Source organism: Miniopterus natalensis, chromosome 17, assembly GCF_054644295.1.
Source record: "Miniopterus natalensis isolate mMinNat1 chromosome 17, mMinNat1.hap1, whole genome shotgun sequence".
In the NCBI taxonomy this organism is placed as follows: domain Eukaryota; kingdom Metazoa; phylum Chordata; class Mammalia; order Chiroptera; family Miniopteridae; genus Miniopterus; species Miniopterus natalensis.
This window is the reverse complement of record NC_142097.1, coordinates 37,230,996-37,245,631: the sequence shown is the minus strand read 5'-3', so window position 1 is coordinate 37,245,631 and position 14,636 is coordinate 37,230,996. Positions and strand designations below refer to the sequence as shown.

The 14,636-nt window shown below is 36.5% G+C and overlaps 1 protein-coding gene across 9 annotated transcripts in view; it reads left to right on the top strand.

The window, feature by feature from the left end:
• Positions 1-14,636, top strand: part of BPTF (bromodomain PHD finger transcription factor) — a 95,990-nt gene that overhangs the window by 36,320 nt on the left and 45,034 nt on the right. For all 9 annotated transcript variants that reach the window (XM_087826303.1, XM_087826305.1, XM_087826301.1 and 6 more), the window contains exons 7-12: positions 548-735; positions 1,985-2,340; positions 2,800-2,931; positions 10,613-10,742; positions 11,805-11,943; positions 14,143-14,322. In XM_087826303.1, coding sequence (XP_087682429.1) covers positions 548-735; positions 1,985-2,340; positions 2,800-2,931; positions 10,613-10,742; positions 11,805-11,943; positions 14,143-14,322 — 1,125 coding nt within the window. The remainder of the gene's footprint in view (positions 1-547; positions 736-1,984; positions 2,341-2,799; positions 2,932-10,612; positions 10,743-11,804; positions 11,944-14,142; positions 14,323-14,636) is intronic.

The window sequence follows — 14,636 nt, the reverse complement described above, 5'->3', positions numbered from 1 at the left end:
GTCTTTATTATTTAAGAAAAACTAATTTAGTTTATTTTCACATGTATAATTATTTGCATATGCAGATAATTATCTGGATTACTTAGGAGAAAATTCACTTGGCATTTATGTTTATAAGCTTTCAACCATTAGGTATGTAAGCAGAATTTCGGTGGAAATCTTTATAAATTTAATTGCATCCTTTACTTTTTATACAGAAACCCACATTTAATATATAAGGCAACATTTCATTAGTGTGCGCTTTGACTTATGTTTGTTACTTGTAGCAGCCCTTACTGTTTTCTAGTAGATGAGCTTCGAAACAGATAACCTGGCATGTTTGAGTTTTCTGTAAAATTATAAATGACTCACAGTCAAGTTCTAGCATAACTTCCTTTTAAGTAAAAACTATAAGAATTAATACATTTGCTTTGGCTCTTCAAGGACTTTTTTTGTTTACTTTCTGGATCTTAGATGCGCACCCAGGTATGAGTTTTAGATAAAGTAGTATTAAATACATAACTTACTTACTGTTAGCAATTATTTTTGGCTTTTCATTTGATAACAGGTGATTTCAAATCAGAAAAGTCTAATGGGGAAATAAGTGAGTCTCCTGGAGGTGGACGAGGCTCATCCGGTTCAACTCGAATCATCACCAGGTTACGGAATCCAGACAGCAAACTTAGTCAGCTGAAGAGCCAACAGGTGGCAGCCGCAGCCCATGAAGCAAATAAGTTATTTAAGGAGGGCAAAGAGGTGTGTTCTTTCTGTTTAAAACAAAAATTTCTGGAATGTAAAATAATTTTATTTACCATACCTTAGAAATAGGGGCTGCAAGTTTTGAATTATATTTTCTTCACTTCCAAGAGTGTATTGGCTAACAAGAATTTAAAAAAAATTAAAGTGTTAGGTTTATAAGCATAGTTATGCCCCCCAAATTTCAGTCCATGCATAGAAATGCTGTAAATGGGTAGTATACTCTATTTCTTTATGGTTAGTTTTGTTGTATGTAATTCTAAAGAGATGGAGCCTTTATCCCCACACATGATAATGAGTAGGGTATTTGTAGATACTTTAAGGCTCCAGTCCAGCTAGAATCAGTTTTGGTGAACCTGCAGCTAAAGGACAGGACTTGATGGCAGAGTACAGTGCATAGCGCACAGCACAGCATCTCATCTCATTATGAACAAAAAGATTGAAGTCAGGACTCAGTATTTCTGCCCCCCAGCTAGCCATAGTGACAGAGTAATGGTCATAACTTTGTCTCCCAGTTGAGAATCATTTGCAGGGTAGATAGCAAGGCTCTGCATTGCTCTCTTCTTAACATCATAGGAATCGCTTGAAGCAGTGGCTTTCCAACTTCTTTTCTACTCTGACCCTCAGGAAGATATTTTTCATAGCCCCCCAGTACACACACTACTTTCCTGAAATAGTATTTTACATTACTATGTGGGAAGCACTCTGTTATTTTCTCTTCTATTATATTATAGTTCATTTTCTTAAAAAGCTGACTAAGGCCCACTATTGATTTCATAGTCCACAAAAGGATTGGCACCAACTCTTTACACTATTTTAGATTATCCTCAGGCTCTTCTCCTAAAGCTAAAATTGATAAAAGGAGCAAAAGAAAAGGTATTTTTAGGAATATATTTTTTGGGGAATAGTATGTATAATGCCCTCCTTTTTCCCTAACCTATATATTATAGGCTTGAAATAATGACTGGTGAATGATTTACACATATAGTTTTGTGTGTATATTTGAGATACATGAAAGTACTTAATAATGTCTGACATATAATAGGCACTTAATAAAGGTTAGTTTTCTTTCTTTTTGGCAGGCATATCTTGATTGTTTAATTATAAACAATTAACTACCTTTTAAACTTCAGAAGTTCAGTTGTAAGATGTATCTTATTTGGAATGATTAACATAAATTATTGAAAGACAATTGATCAAATTTGCATATTTGGTATAAACAATGGAGTCTTTTTATTTTCTTGGTCAGGTACTAGTAGTTAACTCTCAAGGAGAAATTTCACGGTTGAGCACCAAAAAGGAAGTGGTCATGAAAGGAAATATCAACAATTATTTTAAGTTGGGTCAAGAAGGGAAGTACCGTGTCTACCACAATCAGTACTCCACCAATTCATTTGCTTTGAATAAGCACCAGCACAGAGAAGACCATGATAAGAGAAGGCATCTTGCACATAAATTCTGTCTGACTCCAGCAGGAGAGTTCAAATGGAATGGCTCTGTCCACGGGTCCAAGGTTCTTACAGTATCTACTCTGAGACTGACTATCACCCAACTGGAAAACAACATCCCTTCATCGTTTCTTCATCCCAACTGGGCTTCACACAGGTAAAGGAAGCTGTGGTTCATTTATTGCTATGAATATAGTAACTATTTAAAAAATGATCATGACAGGTGTGTACTTCAAATGGTTATTCCCAGTGAACTGAATGAAGTCAGTTTAGGCACATTAAGGATGTGAGTGCATTCTAAGTTACTGAACCAACACTAATGTTTGGGAGGTTTCTGGAAAGCAGACTCTTTATCCCTGGAATCAAATGGAGACTAAACAAAGTAACATAACACTGTAGATGGTTTAAGAAGCTGGAGGACTAATTAACTTCTGGGATTCCTTCCAGTGGTCAAAATTTATGTATCTGTGAGATAGAAAATTCCAGTAGCAGTATATATATACCTGCTTAGCCTGGAAACAAATGCTCTGTAAGGTGGAGGCATCATAAATTACAACTTGTGCTTGTACCTTAAGATCAACAAAGTAAAATATTTGTTTTTCCTCCTGAAATACAGGGCAAATTGGATCAAGGCAGTTCAGATGTGTAGCAAACCCAGAGAATTTGCACTGGCTTTAGCTATTTTGGAGTGTGCAGTTAAACCAGTTGTGATGCTACCAATATGGCGGGAATCTTTAGGACATACGAGGTAAGTGAATTCTGAGCCCTGTGGATGGTGTATAGACTCCTTTTTGGAAGATTAGTCTATTGAGAATGAAAGTTAATGTATTTAAAAGACCATATTAAAGACTTAATTCTTTTTGGCCTCATTTTCTTCCGATATATAATAAGATTAGTTCTACTTCATAATATAGAATTGTAATGAATATCAAAGCAGATCAAGTATATGAAGTTAGTAGTTTTTACAGTAAAAAGCATCTTTATTGAATAGAAAAAGCACTCATTTCTTTGAATATTTATTCTAGAATGTTCCCAGTAGTGTGCTAGGCATCTGATTTATTTAGAGTTGAGTGCCTGGACAAAGATCAGGTGGTTCTTAAGTAGATCAAGAGCTGTGTAACTTTAGCACATAGTTAAAAAAAAAGGTACGTTTTGTGCCTTGAATCTACTTTTTGGCCCTAGGGATTTTATTTTTATTTTTATTTTTTTCAATTTTAGTTAGTCTTTAAGAAGTTATTACTACAAAACTAATACAAGCTCTTGGTAAAAATGTAGATTATTATTCAATGTGGAAAGTAAGAATCATTCTACCTACAGGGCCCCACTCCAAAGGTATAACAACACTGCCATTTTCCAAATAATAATACAGCTTCGTGTTGCTTTCAACATGTTTTATTATGTAATGAGAAGTTTTCTTAAGAAAAGTTAATTTATACCTACTAAACATTTTTTACCTGCTAAGGATTGCTCTGTTTCTTTGTTTTCCCACATAAATCTTACATATACTTCTTTTTCTTTCTCTTTTCTTCCTCCCCTTTTGAATGTAACTGCTGCAACCAGTACAGGCTTCCACAAATGGAATAAACTTAATTCTTCCTAGGGAAACAAAAATGGGTTAAGCTAAGGTGCTACCGACTGCGCCCCTGGAGAGGAGAGCTAAATGGTGGCTTACCTTTATTCTACCTCTTGGGGCTCTCTTTTATCAGGGTAAAGCCAGGAGAGAGCCAGAGACAATTGTGAGGCAGTAGTGTATATTTCTGTTGTTCCTTCTTGCATTTAACTCCAGACTTGCAACAAACTGTTCTGTCTCAATGTTCTCCTATTCAGTGACCATGCTGAAACTTGTATCAGTGGACCAGGCAGCTACATCCCTGATGGCAGAGAACACTACTTTAAGGACTAAAGCTAATTGAAATGTTGCTAACTAGAATTCCCAATACTCAAACATAACTTGGAATGACTAAATCATGCCTTTCATAAATTTGTTTCTGACTATTAAACATTCTAATGAAGATTTAGAGTGACAAGTTGGAGATATTTTTTTTATTATACTACAGTAAAAAAAGGGTTAATCTTCACAATATTTTTAAGAACTTCAGTTCAAACAAAAAAAATCAAACCGTTGAGTAGAAAAAATGCATACATAATTCACAGGAAACACAAGTAGCCAAAAACGTTAAAAGATGCTTAACGTCCATGTAAAATGTACATTAAAACTAGCCCTGGCCAGTGTGGTTCAGCTGATTGAGGGTCGTCCAGTATACCGAAAGGTCACCAATTTGATTTCAGGTCAGGACACATACCTGGGTTGTGAGTTTGATCCCCAGGCATGGTGTGTACAGGAAGCAGCTGATCAATACTTCTCTTTCACATTGATGTCATGCCTCCCCCCCCCCCCCCGCAAAAAAAAAATCAACATTAAGAAAAACATTTATTAAAAAACTAGGACTTATTATTTCATATTCTTCAACAGATTGTCAAAATTTGAGAGTGTTGGCAAAAATGTGACATAATAGAAAGAGACTTCTGATACATTGATAAAAGAGCAACTAGTATAATGCTTGTTATAAGCATTTTAGAGAACAATTTGGTAAAAACAAAGTTGAAAATTTTCTATTCCTAACTAAATACCTTAGTGAAACCCTACATGTATATGACAATACATATTAAAAGATATTTTTTTTATAATATTTTTTTAGTGGTTAAAATTTGCTAACAACCCCTAAATGCCATAATCAGGCATGTTTAAATTGTGTGGTTCTTTAATGGACTGCCAGTGAAAAACTAGAGCAACAAGTGTCAGTGAGATTGAATCTCATAAATGTACAACAGAGTGAAAAGAATTCTTTTCCTAAAAAAATACATGGAGTATTATTTGATTTATGTAAAATTTAAAAACATATGCTAATACAGTGCTAGAATATTGTTTAAGGATATGGGCATTTGTGGTAAAAGTTTAAAACAGTGTAAGGGTTGTATGCTTGAAACTTAAAAAATATACCTCTAAATTAGCAGGTGGTCAAAGAAAAATTATGATGAAAACTAGAAAACATTTTGAATTGAAAGTTCATGGGAACACTACATACATTGAAATTTTGGGGCTGTAACTAAAGAGCATCCAGGGGAGCCCCGGCTGGATGGTTGGTTGCTTAGAGCGTCATCCTGTACACCAAAAAGGTTTCAGGTTCCATTCCTGGTCAGGGCACATGCCTAGGTTTCGGGTTCAGTCCCTGGTCGGGAAGCTTATGGGAGGCAACCAGTTGTCGTTTCTCTCTCAATTATCTCTATCTCCCCTTTCTCCCCCCTCCCTTCTTCTCTCTCTAAAACCAGTAAACGTATTCTCGGGTGAGGATTATTTTTAAGAAAAAGAGTACCCAGGAGAAGTTGGGAGCCTTCAACATTTATACTGGGAAAGAAGAACTACAAATTGATTAGCTAGACATAGATCTGATGACGTCAGCAGAAAGAAAGGAAATACTAAAGAACATCAAATATTTGATGAAATAGAAAACAAACATATCTTAGATGCTATTATAATTTACAAACCTCTGATGAGATTATCAGGAATTGGGGGAGGGGGGGAGAAAACATAACCAATATCAAGACTAGAAAATGGGACATACCAACCGATATTTGTGATCCTCTCACTGGTACGAGGGATTTTAACCTTCACAGGGGCCACTAATGCAGTATTCAGGCTTCCTACATCCACAGAGAAAGGGGATCCTACTTTTGGGTAGAAGAATTGGGTGGGGGAGCCCCACTGATCTCAGTCATTGGCCTGAGTAGGCTGCACTCTTCTAAGGCAGGAAAAGGATTTCTGGTTCAGTTTAGAGGCTGTCACTGGACAGGCAGGACCGTGACCTCATAAGGAAGTTACTCAAGTTTCAGTAAACATAATTGTATTGAAACTCTTTCACAAAATAGAACAAGAAGGAAATCTTATAGGTTATTATTTGTGTCAGTATAAAACTTGATAAATATAATTAGGTGAATAGATAAGTAGAAAATTATAGCCTTGTCTTTATTAATATTTACCATTGATGAACAATTAATAGTAAATAGATGTGCATTCAAGAAATCTTAAAACATTAGGAAATATATTTAGGAGTGAATTCAAAGAATGATAAACCATAGCTAAATTGGCTTCCCCTAGGCATGGAAGACTTGTCCATTCTTAGGAGATTATTAATTCCATGCTACTTTAAGATATCAAAGAAAGAAAACTTTGATCCTCTCGTTAGATGCCAAGAAGGTATTTAAAGATTTAAATTCATTATTAATTCGTTAAAAAAAAGCACAGCTTAGTAAATAGGAATAGATGAATAGTCTTTTATTTTTTGTAAAGATGTATTTCAAACCAAACCATCATGCTTTTTGGTGAAACTCGTCAAGCATTCCCATTAACACTCAAGTGGTACAAAACAAAGATGTGAACTATCACTACTGTCTTTTAACATTTCTTAAAAGTATTAGCCAGTTTGTCAAGAGTTGTAAAACATATTAGCAGATATAGGCACAATTATTATTTAGTTGATCTAATTATACGCTTAGAACTATCAGAAACAATATGAAAATGAAAGTGGCCACCATACTGAACAATAGGTTTTATGTATACCAACAGTAACCATGTGGAAAATACAGTGGGAGTTCCAAGTTTAAAAAAACAAATTGAGTAAACGCATTTAAGTTTGCTCCTTGCTGAGCTCCACCAAAACTTATGGCAGAGGGATTTTTTAAAAGCATAAATCCACAGGGACAAAGGGAACAAGAGAGAACACAGCACCAGTAAGATTGTGGATGCAGTAGTGCAGCTGTACAAATGGTAACGTACCTAAGAAGGGGGAGAACTGAGAATTGTCACAGTTTGCACCACAGAATCCTCAGAAGGCCCAGAAACAGGAAATGCAGAGCAGTCCTCTTCAGATCCATCTCGGCAGCATCTATTTACACACAGTCTGCCAGATCCTCTGAGTGTGGTGAGCCTGGTGCCTTCCAGGCCTTGCTCTTGACCTTGAATTTCACCAGAAGAGGCCCTTTTCAACTTGTGAACTGTGACCCAGATGAAAGTTTTATTTTTTCTCAGTAACCTTCTTTAATAGTGACATTATTGCTCTTTTGCTCGTGTAGCTAGTTTTATTCTTGGTACTGAGTTTTCAAAGCCAAATTTTATCCTATTTGGGATACACACATGGGTGATAAAACCATAAAGAGAAGTGCGGGAATGATAACAGAAAAGTCAGGATAATGACTAAGGGTGGGACATACTAGCTTCAGATGTATTGGTTATTGATAAAGTTCTGTTTCTTAACCTGGTTACATTTTACTATTTAAAAATCATAATGAAAGAAAATATCTGAACAACAGAAAAGAAACTTCAACTAGGAGTAAATTTAACAATATTCAGGATCATGTAAAGAAATCATTAAAATTTTACTAAAGATGTAAAAGGATACTTTTGAGTAAATAAAAAGATATGCTGTGTATTATGTTAATTATAGTAACTTAATCAAAATTAATATTTATTTGCATTGTGAATAGGATTTTTTCTTTGTGGGCAGGGAAGCTTGACAAAAATGATACTAATTTTTTCATCTAGAAAGATTAATGTGTAGGAAAAGGGAAGTAGGTATTATAAAAAAAGGGATTGTATTAGAACATATTTTGAAACTTCAATAATCAAAATTATTTGTACTGCAGAGGAAGTAGAACACTGGAATCAAACAGAATACAGAAATAGATCTAAACACACATGGGAATCTGGCTGTGATAGCATCACATGCTAGAGAAAAAGAGGGCAGGGCATGTTTGGACAAAATATCATCTAGATCTCTGCCTCAGCAAAAACATTCAGATAAATGAAAGATTTAAAAAACACACCTCTTAATAACGATAAAAACAAAACTTTAATAAGAAATCATGGATTAATTTATGTTTTTGTTGTGATACTTTCTTTTTAAACAGATATAAAACCCAGATGCCATAGAGGAAAAAAGTGGATATATATATTTAAAATTCTGAGTGGAAAATATTAATGTAATCAAACTCAAAAGACAGATGACAAACTGAGGAAAACTATTTGCACTACAAATGGAAAATTTCCTTAATTGACAAACACCTTTTTATAAATGAAAAGGACTGATAGCCCAGTACAGACAAGACAAAGGATTTGAACTGGCATTTTGCAGAAAAATAAATACGAAAGGCCAGTAGAAATAAAATAAAAGGTTACTTCTCTCATAATTAAAGAAATGTAAATCAGAACAGTGGGATAGTATTTATTCTTTCACTTGAGGTAATAATTTAGAAGTTGGTACTAACTTGAGTGAAGGTATGGGAAACGGTGGCTTTATAATCGATGCAGTGTAAAACGTATAGTTCTAAGAGCGGTTTCGCATGGTCAGCATTTTAAATGCATGAACATTTGGACTTAGCCATCCCAGCACTGGGGAACTTTGGGAGAGACTCCCCAAGTTGACCAAGGAAGACAGAAAACATTGCTTATTGTAGCTTTGAGTGTAATAGCAAACACCACACAACAAGGAGATTGGGAGCGGAGTTAAAGCTCGTTCCAGCTCTCAGTTGAACCATGGAGGTGCGGAAGGAACACCTGCCACCACTGCACCCGCTAGTGTGGAGCAGCAGCTGGAGGTAGGTGGTCCGGCCTGATGGAGCTTCCTGCCAGGGGCCTCCAGGCTGGCAGCAGTAGCCAAGCTTTCTGCCCAGCCAAGAGGAATTGAACTCTTCTGGGGCTCCTTTGTTGCTGCCTTTTCTTGTAAGGATTGTTTTGGTGGCAGTGAGAACAATAGAATTTACTCTGGGTTAGCTGACATCACAGATTAGCTACAGCCACTTCACAGGCCTGGCTTCCCCAGCAAAGTTCAGCCGTTGGCGGTGATGGACCTATTCCTGTGTGAACAGTAAGAGCGCAAGCTGAGTGTCCAGCTCAACCATGAGCCCCTAGAGTGTCACTACACTGCTGTTCCCACACAGTGCGCCATCCCTGGCCTTTCAGTGAAGATGGACAGTTACTGTGTTGGACCTGACCTTGCAGAGGTGTTTAAAGCTGACCCCAGAGAAACTGTTGAGAGATTCTACATGGTCCTCGTCACTCCCTCCTTACTCTGGTGGGCTGAGGCTGTTGGGTTATGCACCCTGCCCTGCCTACAGAGCTTGCCCCACTTCCTGGTTCCAAGAGTGGCAGCAAATCGATGGTATTTGAATCAGTGAGTTGGTCCTGGTGAGAATCCACTGTGTGAGAGGGAAGGATGTTGGCTCTGCTAGTGTGTGCAGTTAATTAGCATGAGTTCTGGCAGCCTGGGGGAGGCTAGATTCTGGGTTCCTGTAGTCACAGGGTCACAAAACGTTCTTAAAAGTGGAGATAGATAAATACGGAGTTTTTGGTGGAGGGATGAAGATAAAAAGAATTAAATCCCCTTTCACAGCTTATTAGCACCTCCCACCCCCAACTTGACAAAGGATCTCTTTATCTTTCCACTTGGCGCATAGCTGTGCATGCGAAATTGGCTGCAGCTGGTAGAGCTTGCTAAAAAGCAATTCTACCTTGGAGCTCTCAGAAAGATAGGAGCTCGTCTCTCTAGATTACCATCCCTGTTTCTAGGAAATAGTCCCATTCATGAACATAGAGTCTAAAACACCTTAATTTAGAGCTTCACCACAGGCCTGCCCATCCCCTTACTGCTGGGTGCAGCGATACCTGTTTTTTGGCCTGAAAAAAGAGTGTGGCTTCTGTCCTTTGCCTAATGATGATGTCTAATCGGTGTGGTTCTCCCTTCTCAGCCCCGCTCCTCACCCAAAGCAGGAGACATTGGGTCCCTTTCTCTAGGATGTGGATGTAGGAAGCCTGAGTTCTATGTTAGTGGACCATGTGAAGGCTTTAAAATCCCAGTGCTAGATAGAATCAGAAATATTGGTTGATAAAATAAAAGGTTTTATATTTGTTGGTCTTATTTGGGGGGGAAGAAATAAAGTATTCCTTTCAATAGGGAGCTGGTTTAATAAATTATATTCATGCAGTGATACATTAATTCTTTAAAAGATCTGTATCTTCTGGTATGGAGAGCTCTTTGTGCAATTATTCATTGATTAAAAACTGGGTAGTTGTGTTTGTAATATAATACCCCTTTTGTGTAAATATATTGATGTGTGCATGAAATATTTTAGGAATAAGTCAGGAATGAGTATGTCTTACAGGGAGCACAGCGTTGCGTCCTGCCTTTCTGTACTGTTTGATTTTTCCTGTTAGGGAATTGTGTGTCTACTTATTTTTCGGGGTTGGGGTTGTCTGGGTTGGGGACTACAGCTAACCGTTGTTTGTTTATGGCCTCCTAATTTTCAGCACTGTATTTTTATATTGTTTGTTTTTCAAAGTTTTATGTAATTCTATCTTTATATTCTTATATTCTTAGATTACACCGGATGACATCAATTGAAAGAGAAGAAAAAGAGAAAGTCAAAAAAAAGGAGAAGAAACAAGAAGAGGAAGAAACGATGCAACAAGCTACGTGGGTAAAATACACGTTTCCAGTTAAACATCAGGTAATCATACTTTTAATCTTTCCAAATAGTGTTAGCCATTTCTGAGACTTTTATTCTGCAACTTTGAGTACTTAATTTATTTTACTTTAACCTTTCTGACAATTTTATAAGCATAGGTTTATCTTAGTAGAATATAGGTGGGTTATTAGACCAATTTGTTGAAATTGTCATAAAACTGTAAAATTGTGTTATTTTTTTTTTTTTAAATATTACGGATGTCCCTTTTTCTCCCCGATGACCCGTTCCACCCCGTCCCTTCCCCCTCCCCAGTCCCTCTCCCCACCATTGTCCATGTCCTTGGGTTGTGTATATATGCACATAAATTCTTTGGTTACTCTCTCCCCCTCCACCCACCCGCCCTCCTCCATCCCTCTGACATTCATCAGTCTCATCTATGCTTCCATGTCATTGAATCTATTCTGTTCATCAGTTTATTAAGTTCTTTAGATTCCACGTATAAGCGAGATCATGTGATATTTATCTTTCTCTGCCTGGCTTATTTCACTTAGCATAATATTCTCCAGGTCCATCCATACTGCCCCAAAGAGTACGAGATTCTTCTTTACAGCTGCGTAGTATTCCATGGTGTAAATGTCCCACAGCTCTTTTTATCCACTCATCTACTGATGGGCATTTGGGCTGTTTCCAGATCTTAGCTATTGTAAACTGTGCTGCTATGAACATCGGGATACATATATTCTTTCTGATGAATGTTTCAGGATTCTCAGGATACATTCCTAGGAGTGGAATCACTGGGTCAAACGGCAGCTCCATTTCTAATTTTTTGAGGAACCTCCATACTGTTTTCCATAGTGGTTGCACCAGTCTGCATTCTCACCAGCAGTGTACTAGGGTTCCCCTTGTGTTACTTTTTTTTATATTAGAAAGGAAAATTAAGTTTTTTTCATGAATCTTTGATTCTCTGTGAAAATAAAATTTATTGGTAAATTTAATTAATTTGCCTGCCTGTTGATTTTGTTTGGGAAAAATGTATAAAACCACATGTGCTTTTATAAGCATTCTCATTCTTTTGTTTAACCAGAATGTTTGTATTTACACCAGGTTTGGAAGCAAAAAGGAGAGGAATACAGAGTAACAGGATATGGTGGTTGGAGCTGGATTAGTAAAACTCACGTTTATAGGTTTGTTCCTAAGTTGCCAGGCAACACTAATGTGAATTACAGAAAGCCGTTAGAAGGAGGTAAGTAATGGAAGTTATTTTTTCTGTAGAATTGTTTCTGATTTGTGTTATTTTTTATAACTGAAACTATATGCGTTGGTTTTACACATTATCAACTTTAGTAATGGGTGAATATTAATATTATTTATGTCAAGACTTTAATGGGAAAAACAGCAAACATTTTATAGTTACATATTTTTTTTATAATTTTTTAAATATATTTTTATTGACTTTGGAGAGAGAGGACGGGAGAGGGAGAGATAGAAACATCAGTAATGAGAGAGAGTCATCTCCTGGATCGTAAGTCAGTGCTCAACCTTTGAGTCATGCCGGCCAGGCAGTTATCTGTTTTAAATATCAAGATTACCATTGTCATATAAAACTTTTTCTGACCAACTTGAAACCACTGAAAAATATTTCCCAGCTGTTCTGCAGTAACTAAAGAAACATTGAATAAGGAGGATCAGTTTAGTTTTTTTTTTATTCTTCTGTGTCCTGTGGGTTCCAGACACATTCCGTATCCCTTTTGTATGATGCTCTTCTTCTCTCACCACTATCCTGCTGTCTTGACAGGTACTGAGTGTGTTTTTTGCACTCTTTTTTCCTACCCTCATTCAGACCTTTCTGGAAGAATTCATTTATTTAAATAAAAAATAGGTATATCTTGCTAAGTCCTTGAGATATTTTAGTTCAAGTGAAGAAAATAAAAGGTAGAAAATGCCTCTAAGGGCCAAGAATATTCATCCAGACAATAGTTCTATTTTGTGGGTTTCATTTTGTTTTTCCTATGAAAAATTTGAAACTACACAAAAGAGAATAGAATAATGAACTCCCGTGTAACTGTCATTCAACACAGCAGTTATCAAATTCTATCACTCTTTCAGTTGTCACTGCCCACTTTTTTTCCTGGAGTTTCGCCCCCTGTATTTACAGCAAATCCCCAAAATTATGTTACTTACCAAAAGTAGTTCAGTATGTATCTCTAACTAAAGTGGATATTTTTTTTTATAGCCATCATGCCATTATCACATTCAGCAAATTAACAAGAGTTAACATATTAATCATCTGATTCTCAGCTCATATTCCCATTGCCCCAGTTGTCTCAAAGATGCCTTTTTACTGTTGGAAGTAAATCATTTCTAAACAAGGCCACACATTACATTTGGATATTTCTCTTTTATTCTGATATAGACTTAAGTATTCTTCACCTGGAGTCTATGGATAAACTTCAAGATTATCCAACAATCCATTGAAATTGATTTACAAAAGTTTGTGTGCATACTTTCTTTTTTTTTTTTTGCTCAGAGGATCAGAAAATTCATCAAATTCTAATGTGGTTCTGTAACACTGTATGTGAGAACCACTGATGTAGACTTTCTGTCGTCAGTGAACAAGTTGAAATAGTCTCATACATGAAGGCTGCTAACACACATTTAAAATGCAGTCATTCCTTTTATGCTTTAGGTCACCCAAACATATAAGAAAATATATATAGGATCTTCAACTTTTTAAAAAAAACATTTTTTTGAAGGATAATATACATAAAATGACTCAAAGATGTACATCTAAGTGGGTTTTCATGGACTGCACACACTCAGATACACTGAACCTGTTTATTTTCCAATTACATTTGAGATACATTATTATATTAGTTTCAGGTGTAAACCCCAGTGATTATACATTACATAACTCACAAAGTGATTATCCCAATAAATCTTGCATCCAACTGACACCATGCGTGGTTATTATTATAGTATTGACTGTATTCCCTCTGCTGTACTTTATATCCCCGTGACTGTTCTGTAGCAACCAATTTGTACTACTTAATCCCCTCACCTTTTTTACTGACCCCCCCCCCCCTTTCTGGCAACCGTCAGAATATTCTCTGTGTCTTAGTCTGTTTCTGTTCTGCTTGTTTTGCTTATTTTGATTTTTAGATTCAGTTGTTGATAGGTATATACTTACTGTCATTTTATTGTGCTTACTTTTACTCTTTTTATTCCCTTCTTCTTAAAGAAGACCCTCTAACATTTCTAAAATATTGGTTTGGTGGTGATGAGCTCCCTTAGCTTTTTCTTGTCTGGGTCAACTTTTTTTTTCTTAAATAAAAAAGAATGAAGTATATTTTGCTGGAAAGTACTTGATCTTTCACCAAACTAAATATATTACATTGCTAATATTTGAAGTATTTATAGTTACTATATACTTGGTTCTTTTTAGCCAAAACTAATACGGATGAAAATATGGATGAATCTGATAGAAGAAAAAGCCCACGAAGTCCAAAAAAAATAAAAACAGAGCCTGATTCTGATAAAGACCATATAAAAGATTCAGATGCAGCAAAAGGATCAGAGCAAAGTGAAATGGACATTTCAGAGATTATTGAGAAGAAGGACCAAGGTAAGGAGAGCCCAGTGCGAGGGGCAGCCTGGGGTGGTAAGAATGCCCTGGGTCTAGTTCGCACAGCAGGAAAGGTAGTGCATGCTCTCTCTCATAATAGCTTTATTGAAATATCCTTATGCCTGTAATTCACCCATTTAAAGTGTGCAACTTGGTGGTTTTTAGTATTCCACAGAGTTGTTCAACCATCACCGTACTTAATTTTAGAACATCTTCATGACGCCAGAAAGAAACTCACATCCATTGGCATTCCCAATTCTCCCTAAATCCCCCTCCCCAGCCCAGCAGTTTGCTTTCTGTCTCTATGGACTTGC